This window comes from Orbicella faveolata, unplaced genomic scaffold (assembly GCF_042242905.1).
Source record: "Orbicella faveolata isolate gen_17 unplaced genomic scaffold, um_ofav_v1 contig_47, whole genome shotgun sequence".
Classification (NCBI taxonomy): domain Eukaryota; kingdom Metazoa; phylum Cnidaria; class Anthozoa; order Scleractinia; family Merulinidae; genus Orbicella; species Orbicella faveolata.
This window is the reverse complement of record NW_028301577.1, coordinates 1,735,208-1,744,247: the sequence shown is the minus strand read 5'-3', so window position 1 is coordinate 1,744,247 and position 9,040 is coordinate 1,735,208. Positions and strand designations below refer to the sequence as shown.

The 9,040-nt window shown below is 39.0% G+C and overlaps 2 protein-coding genes across 2 annotated transcripts; both read left to right on the top strand.

Annotated features, from left to right (window-relative positions):
• Positions 1–906: 906 nt before the first annotated feature.
• Positions 907–2,866, top strand: LOC110056186 (uncharacterized). The gene has a single exon (XM_020762636.2). The coding sequence runs from the start codon at positions 1,424–1,426 to the stop codon at positions 2,402–2,404; it is 981 nt and encodes a 326-aa protein (XP_020618295.2). The 5' UTR covers positions 907–1,423; the 3' UTR covers positions 2,405–2,866.
• A 1,353-nt stretch (positions 2,867–4,219) lies between these two features.
• LOC110056205 (uncharacterized) lies at positions 4,220–9,030 on the top strand. Its single transcript, XM_089279900.1, has one exon. It carries the CDS (start codon positions 4,431–4,433, stop codon positions 5,502–5,504), a length of 1,074 nt encoding a protein of 357 aa, XP_089136026.1. The 5' UTR covers positions 4,220–4,430; the 3' UTR covers positions 5,505–9,030.
• Positions 9,031–9,040: the final 10 nt, after the last annotated feature.

Genomic DNA, 9,040 nt, shown 5'->3' with positions numbered 1-9,040 from the left:
AGTAAGACCGTTTACTTATCATAAGATGTTCCCCATTTATGTGAATGAGAAAACTAGAAGCATAGAAAGATCATTTTGTTTGAAATTCAATTTCTGCACAATATCGATTACCATCAGGTGTTGTTTCCTATTTTTTCGCAGGAGTTTTCATCGCTTTTTAGCAATGGTTTCATTTGAGATCAAGGCGGCCTTCATGCATATCGTCTGGTCAGTTGAGATTCAAACTCATGTGACACTTTTTATTTAACTCCCACAACTAAATACCTTGAATCGTTTCCATTAATCAGTCAGAATTTTAACATATCTCACGATGTTTATGTTATTCTTGTGGTGGAAACTGTAGAAGTTCATTGCCAATTAGTACTGTATACAAATAAGAGTTGGGAAAAGGATCTGCTATATTGTAATCCGCATCAACCGAACCGCTATTTGACTTTTTCAGTTTCTACTGGAAAATGAATTACTCCTGACAATAATGATGCCTTTATTGAAAATATTTTAAAAATGTAACGCCTATTTGTTAAGGAAAGAAAAAAAGATGTGAAAGGTTCTTGGAAATCGGTTCCTTCAGCGGTTTAGATAATTACCGACCATCGGCAAGTTTCGGCGGAACCGTTTGTATATTGAAGTGTTTAGCTCATTTTTACCAAATACTCCGTATAGATCGCAAATGATCCATTGCACCATGCGTACATGGAATTGTGTAGGTTTTCTAAGGCCCTAGAAAATTCAAATTAAACTGATCAATGGTACTTCTAACTGGACGAAAAGCTCTGTTTTAGCTTTTTTGAGACCAATTCAAATGCAGAAAGGGAACAACCTGCTTTATCGTTTTTTAAATGAATTTACTTTGTTTCGGTATTCTGTCACCACAGTGACAGAAAAGTAAGTCAACAAAGTGGCAGCAATAAAGCGGGCTACTCGGGTCAATTTAAAAATATCTTTTAAGATCTTGGTTTTCTTTTACAATTGTACAAAGTAACGCCGAGAAAACATTGGAGAACCACTAAACCTCGCTAGCAATGATATGAATCACAAACAAAACGTATAAAATAACGAGCGAACGTCGATGCTTTGTTTTGAATATCCACAACAAAGAAAGATTGTTTCTCCTCTGCTGTTATCACCTGCTGTGTTGTGAGGATAGGAAATATAATTGTGCCTAGTTGACCTCCATTCATTGATGAGGTAATTTCCGCACAAAATCGTCTGAAGAAAACAGCGCAGGCGTTTAATTAAGTTATATCAAGTGCCTTTTTTGTCAAAACGATCACTTTTTGGTGCCAAGTTGACGACGTTTTGGTCAAAAGAACTCTGTATATATAAATTCCGGTCTATGCCAACCACGGTAAACATATCAGCGAACAGACCGAACAAAACTTGCGTTGGACGCGATCGACAGTAGAACGCGACATTTTTCAAGATGGCTGGAGAGGTGATTCACTTGGCAAGTGCTGTATGCCTATCCATTTTATCTGTTACCACAGTTACAAGCAATTTTCTTTTCCTTATTGCTATTTGGAAAGATCCACTGAATTGTTTTAGTGCCCCTACAACAAGTTTTATTGTGGGAATAAGCCTGGCAGATTTGATAACTGCTCTAACGACGGAGCCATTTTTCGCAGCGTACTACTACGTTTGGTACTCCGAAGGAATAGACGAGGTTAATAGCGCTTTAAAAACGCTTTTTAAAGCAGGAAGCAACATCTCCACCGTGGCTATCTGCTATTCATTCCTGATTGTTTTGGCCTTATCTTGGTCTCAGTACATCGCAATCAAATGCCCGCACAGTTTCAAAAGAATAGTCACCAAGAGAAACGCGATTATTTTCAGTTTACTGAGCTTGTTTTATTTAATCTGCTTCACATCTCTGCAGTTCATGGGAATGGATCAATACACCTTTCTTAAAGTTAATCTGGCTGTAAATTCTTCGTTCCTGTCAGTGAATTTGATGGTAATCTTGCTTTTATTGAATGCAGCTTTTAGACGCCATGTTAAGCGAGGGCGCGCTTTTCAAATGCCGGCACAACAATCTTCTCCAAGACGCAATCGGAAAACTCGCCGTGAAAACCTGCAGCAACAGTTTACGGCTGTAGCAATGTACTTGGCAGCTATCCTCCTCTTGTCTGCCTTACCACATGTGATAACAGCTCAGATATTTCTTTATTCGTCCAACCAGTTATCTCCACAAGTTATTAAAAATTTTCAGATAGCTTTAGAAATCTCTGATCTGCTGTTATTTCTCAAAGTTTGTCTCGATACTTTTGTTTACGCCTGGCGCCTACCAACTTATCGCCGAACAATAAAGATGCTCTTTTTTCGTCGAGAAACGGATAGAAATAGGTTCGTAAATAATAGAAATGCTAATATCTCTATAGATATTTCACTTTCTCCACAGTCATGACTGTTTTCTTTAATTATAAAATAACTAGAACAATTAACCCAAATAAATGAACTTAGAAACAGTTTGAATTCAAAACAAGTTTCCAACCAAGAGTGGGCGAAGATATTTTCATGGCGTAGTTAGCGTTCTTTTCTACATTCTGAGTTCATGTATTCTTTTTGAAGTTCAGATTTTTTAATTTCCAAAGGCTGTTAGACCCGTGTAATCAATGCTTGTCTTTTGTTGTTTGGACAGTTTGACACGTACACTTAAAGAATGTATTAATATTACTATTTTGCAGCCGGCATAACACCTTTTCTTTGAAATCAAAATCCCAAGAAAATCGATTAAACAATCCATGCTACCAGAAAGAAAAAACAAACAAAACTCATTTTTTTTTAAAGAAATTAGAAAGTATTGTAAACAGCACACGGGATGGACCCAAGCTTCGTGGAGCACTGAAGTAATAAAGATAATTAGTTCCAGTAATTTGAAGTAATGAAAAAACTGATCGACCTGGAAAACTGGCATTGAGAAGACATGTTTGTGCAAGACACCAAGAAACACGTTTTTTCGTCTACTCCTCTTCCCAGTTCCCGCCTTACCCTTCTCTGCAAACAATTCCTGTGGAATGATCGAGCGATTTGAACAGTTTGCTCAAAAGCGAGAAAAACGCTCACAGTATTTTAAATATTGAGTCTAGTTTAATTGCTTTATTGGCACATTTAAGTCCGGACAAATATTTTATTTCCTTACTACAAGTGGTAGTTTGCTTTGAACTTCCTGGTGGTGAACGTTTTCAAAACTGAAAAATCTTTCAGTCTACATAGTTTTCCGTGGCTTTCCTTCAGATCGTTTCAGTCGTCCTTCATTCCACATTTCAATGTTGTTTGATTATCGTCAATTGTTTGCTGAGTAATATTTATCTTATTCATCCAAAAACATAATGAAGAACCTTGCATAATTTGGTTTGTATGCAAAGTAGAGTGCAGACCATAAATTGATATCAAAGTAAGTTACTAGGATCTCTTTTGATATCAAGCCGAATATTATGGACTAATAGCAGAAATCGTTAATTATTGATGCAAAAATGCGCTCTGGATTGCTGAGCAATCGGACTGAAGACTGATTGATTGATCGATTCAATGATTAATTTACGGATTAATAGATTGATTGACTGCTTTTAAATTGATTTATCATGATTGATTGATTTGTCGATTTATCCAACGATTTCGACTTCCTTCTTACTTATGACACATTGGAATGAGTCATGTTTCAGCTCTCGTAAAGTCTCACATGAATGGCTTGAAACGCTTTGTGAGGACAATAGAACAAACAACAGAAACAATGTCCCCTAGCCCCAAAACAATAACAGCTGCTGCAATGACGACAAATCGATTGACAAGCGACGCAATTTTTGTTTAATGTATCATATCATCGCTGATATCTCCTTTATTTCACCGCGAATTTGGTTGATGAGGCATTAAGTCTATTCTAAATGTATTAGTGGTTCATCGAATGTGTTCGTCCAGGTCCTGAGAAGAGAACCGTTGTTTATTACTGACCTCTGGACAACCTTTAATTTTTTCAACCACCAAGAACACGTTGATCACTCTACGAAATACAGGAACAATGTTTATGTTCTGTGCAGGGACGGATTCGGCCCGTGGTATTCTTTTCTTCGCTAGAAAGGACGGAACCCAAGTGAAAATGGGGGTGAAGAGTGGAGTGAAGGTGGCCCCCTTTACCCCAATAGGAAAAGGGAGGGGTCCAAAATTTTCGGTACCCAGCCGTGACGACCATTACCATGACGACCGAGCTCTTCCCATGTCTCCACGTCCGCGGTTTTGCGTGGGTGGGCGATGATCTTCTGGACTTCTTTGCAAGCGTCTTCATTGCAAGTATTTTCCTTGCCTCCCAGGGTTTCCTTGAAAGCAACTAGCAAAGGAAAATCTTCATCTGGAAGCTACACGTGGTTAATTAGACCCTTCAGTTGCTGTTAATGGTTCCAACGTATGCTGGGCACTGAGTAGTCGAACGGCAAGCCATGAATTCTACGAATGCGACGAACACAACTATTTATGACGGTGAGTGGGAAGTATTCAACCGAGTAGAAGCGTTTATTATTGTTGCCTTATCTGTCCTTGCTGTGGTAACAGTTGTCAGTAACGGCGTATTTCTGTGGACTTTCTACAAAGACCCTCTGAAGTGTCTGCGAACACCTTCTGCTATTGTGATCGCTGGTTTAACAAGCGCTAATTTTCTGACTGGCCTGATCGTCGAGCCTGTGTTTGTGGCGTTCTATTTGTGGCAGTACACCGCCGATGAGGAGGAATGGGGAGTCTTTTTTCGCTTCGCCCAAGCCTTTTCTTTCGTAACAATGAACACCTCATTCCTTCTGATGTTAGCTCTGGCAATAATTCAGTATTTGCTGATTAAGTACCCCAGGGTTTACCAAAAAATTGTCAGCCGCACGAGTGCAGTTTGTGGAGTGATAGCAATCTGGATTTATGCTATCTTTTTTGCTTTGTTGCCGGAGATGTTTCATGTCGACGGGTTGTCCTACTTCTTGGCCGACATGATACTTCATGTAACAATGCTGACGATTGTTCTCGTGATTCTGTACTTAGCTATATACTTTGAGTTTCGTAAGTTAGCTCAACGACATCGAAATGCAGATTTAGGACAAAACACGGAAGGGGAAGGGTCTGTCGTGGAGCCTTCAGAGTCTGAGCAGCAACGCCGTCAGGCCGAAAAGGATTTTGTCTATGGAACATTTATTTTGACACTTATTTTGATCATAACTGTGTGGCCATTCTGTATATCTCTGTACGTAACGATTTGCTGCTTCTCAATTGAAGCGTATATTGCAGTGGTGGTCACGCAGCTTTTCTTGCTGTGGAAGTTTGCAATGGATCCGTTCGTGTTTGCATGGCGTCTACGGAAGTTCAGAAAGTCACTGGTGCTTGCCATTCAGGGAAGCTGTCTCTGTCCCAAGACATCAACACTGGGAGCTATGTATGTCAGAGAAGAGGCAGCAGCCAGTCCTAGACTAGAGGTTGATGATGAGGATGTGGATGTGACTTTTGTAGATAACACAGATGCAGCAGAGCAGCAGTAAAACTGTAGGTGTAGTGGAATCCTGATTTCTTCCCAGACGGAAGGGGGGAGGGGCTCCCATATAGAAGGGAAGGGGATGTTTGTCGGAAATTTTGAAAAGAACCCCTAAGAGGCACCACAATCCTGTTTTATGGGCATGGCTTGAAATTTTTACCAGCTCTAAGAGGTACCAATTCTAAGACAGCACAGCATCTCCTGTCATATTTTTTTCAGCTCCGTACCCTAAAAGGTACCAAAACCATTTTTTTTTTTATCCCCTGAAAGGTATGATGAGCACCCCTGTCCTTTTTATAAAGGTGTCCCTCCGCCCTGGAATTGCTCAACCCTCCCGATAACTCAAATTAAGTTTTTTTCCCTCTCCTCTATCAAACACTGTAATTTTATGCCCGATTTCTTAAACTACCCAATTTTTTAAACCAATTTTCATTTCCTTTGGAGGTTTAAAAAATAGGGATTCCACTGTATCAGCGTGACAACAAGGAATTAACATCAGCCAGTGAGAGGCACGGTGGTCTCATGGTTAGTGTGCTCAAATCCGGAGTGAGCGGTCTGGGTTCAAGCCGTGGCCGGGGACATTGTGTTGTGTTCTTGGGAAAGACACTTAACTTTAATGGTGCCTCTCTCTACCCAGGTGTACAAATGGGTACCGGCCAACTTAATGCTGGGGGGTAACCCTGTGATAGACTAGCATCCCATCCGGGGAGAAGTAGAAATACTCCTAGTCGATTCATGCTACGGAAACCGGGATAAGCTCCGGCCTGATGGGCCACTTGGCTCGTATGCAAACTTTATCTACCCTACCTTGTTTAAATTACTTAATAATGTTTTGGATATAGTACCTATAGTATATTTGGGAACCCATGTGAAATGTTTTGACCCACCAATTTTTGCTTACATCTCAATAGCACTGCCACTCTTCAGCTACCTAAAATGTGTTTAATGCTGAAAGCTAGCCTTGCAGTGGACTAGCGTCCCATCCAGGCGAGAATAGAAAAACTCTTGTTCACTTAATGCTAATGAAACTAGACCACTCAGCTCAACACAGACTTTACCTAAGGTAATATATTGTTGGTTTTCAGTGTCACGCAATTCAAAATAGATCAAAATAAAAATCAAAACCGTTCAATAGATAAAGTCCAGAATCTGGGAAATGAAAGAAGGTAGATATGCAAATTCTGGTCAAGGCAATTTTTCTTTCTCAAGATATGCGGAGAAATTTTTTACCCAAATTTATAGAGATTTGTATGGAGACGCCATGCTGGTGCCCATCCATATGGGCACCAACATGGCAGCCGGAAACCAACAGAAACATCTGTCATTGAGTTTTGCTACAAAAGCGTGAATTTATCCCTCGAGGAACTCTAAAACATTAAAGTAATACTTTTTGCTAAGACATAAACTGTTCAGATAGCCAAATTCCCCAAAATAAGTCCCTTTTTTACCATCATGACAGCTCTCTAGGCCGTCATGTAAATGCTGAGTCACGCAAAAGCTTAAAAATTCAAGCGTAGTGTATCACAAAGCCAAGAACCCATTCGGAGCGAAAATTTGTATGAATATTAGTTTTCAGCTGCTCTTATACATCAGTAAAGTAAATCTCACGAAGATCAATAGTTTTGTAGTTTAAATTTTAGTGACGTCATGTGAAAACCAGCTATCAACAGGAACTAGAAATGATTTTTGCTTGGGGTGTGGCTTGCCAGTGGCACATATCACCCATTAATAAAAGAGTTTGTATTAGTACGTCCCAGGAGGAAAGATCTGCTTCAGGCATGCCCCCCCCCCCCCCCCCCCCCAAAGAGATGTCTTCTTTAATTTCTGGTAAGCATGCCCTTTGCATAAAAATACTCCATAGCCATAGTTATAGGTACCTTTACATGTGGAAAAGGTTCCGTAAATGAGGCAGGGGCAATCCAGCATCTTAATTCATCCCCACCTCCTATAGCTTTAACTTTTTAAGAAATGCTATGAATGCTTCGCTTGTGTATGGGGGAGAAAGGATGGCCTAAGGAAGAGAGCATTTGCCTCTCACCAGTGTAGCTCAGGTTCAATTCTGGCCTGGTGCCTTGTGGGGGTTGAGTTTGTCATTGGTTCTTGTCCCTTTTCACCAGGCAGTCCAGTTTTCCTTCCTGAAAACCAACATCTCCAAATTCCAAATGATCTAGATGGAGGACTAGCATGAAAATCAGCCAAGCTGATGTGGCCTCCTTAGTAAATATTGTAATTTAACTTTTTTAGAACAACGTTTCAAGGGTGTAAATTCGTTTTATATCTTTGTAGTCTTTAAGACACCAGTACTCAGGTGTGTGGATAGAAATAATACTAGTGGCATTCATTCCTGTAGACAGTAAATAATCTATAATTAACCTGACAGTGCAAACTTTCCTAGGTGGTGAGCCTGTAAATGCTCAGAGTATAATCGGATATAATCTTGTTTCTCAGCATTGTCTTGTGTGTTCTTAGGGAAAATGTGCATTTTTAAAAGCATGAGTTAGTGATAGAACTAGTTGTAATTGCAGGGTGTGATAGAATTTTTTTTCTGTCCACTATTCTGTAAATATAACACAATAGAAAAGAAGTATTATTGCAGAGTGCTGCTGTGAAAATAATCTTTACCATTAGGTTTCAAGGTTTTAAAATATTGCATACAAGGTCATTATTATATATTATTATATGGCTTGTGTTTGTAGGTGATGTAACACATGCTCTGATTGGCCAATTGTAGGGCATCATTCTTCCGTAATGCCCACGGGCTGATTACGGACCCGCAAAACTAAAGCAGAAAGCCAGATAATAAACAACTTATTAACCTTGAACATTCGGTCTTTATGGGAAAATCTTAAACCTCAGCCCTGCCAACTTGGTTTGAGATTTTCCCATAAACACCTCACTCTCAGTGAATAAGTAGGTAGTAATATGTAGTAAATGGTACAGTTTGTTGTGTAGATATAGTATATTGTTATTACCACTAGATTTTAACTTAAATATCCTTGCCTAGTTATATTAATATATAGAAACAAGGTACATCCACCTTGTGTGAGTCGTTCACCTCACAAGAAAATGTGGTTGACTGAGTTGACAAAACATAAGAAATTAGGTTAAGCCTTGTTACTTGCATTGTATCTTAAATGCTTTGTTGTCACATTCAATTTATAGATTTTTTTAGAAAAAAAAATTATTGCAAAGCAAAATGATGATCATGAAGAGTCTTCTGAAGGTTATCTTATTTTTTGCAAGGTGCGACTTGAAGGCTAAAATAGAACAAGTTTATGTTATTGCAAAACGTAACAGGAAGGCAATATCACAAAACTTGTGGATAAAAGAACTTAATGTTTAGTACCAGAAGTAGTTTTGAGAGAAAACCGAAAAAAAAAAATGAAGGTGTTTGATGGTATGTTGTAACTCTATCATTTTATTGTTTGTTTCAGTTTTTTGATAAATTTTACATTGTGTGGTGTAATAATCTAATTTTGGTTTTTGCTAATTCTAGTTCTAATAGTTGGCAATAAAGTTGACTTTAATGTTGACGTTTTTTTG

What these genes read in the sequence shown, in the direction of transcription:
- LOC110056186 (XM_020762636.2), top strand. Translation starts at nt 1,424, where the DNA reads ATGGCTGGAGAGGTGATTCACTTGGCAAGTGCTGTATGCCTATCCATT.
- LOC110056205 (XM_089279900.1), top strand. Translation starts at nt 4,431, where the DNA reads ATGAATTCTACGAATGCGACGAACACAACTATTTATGACGGTGAGTGG.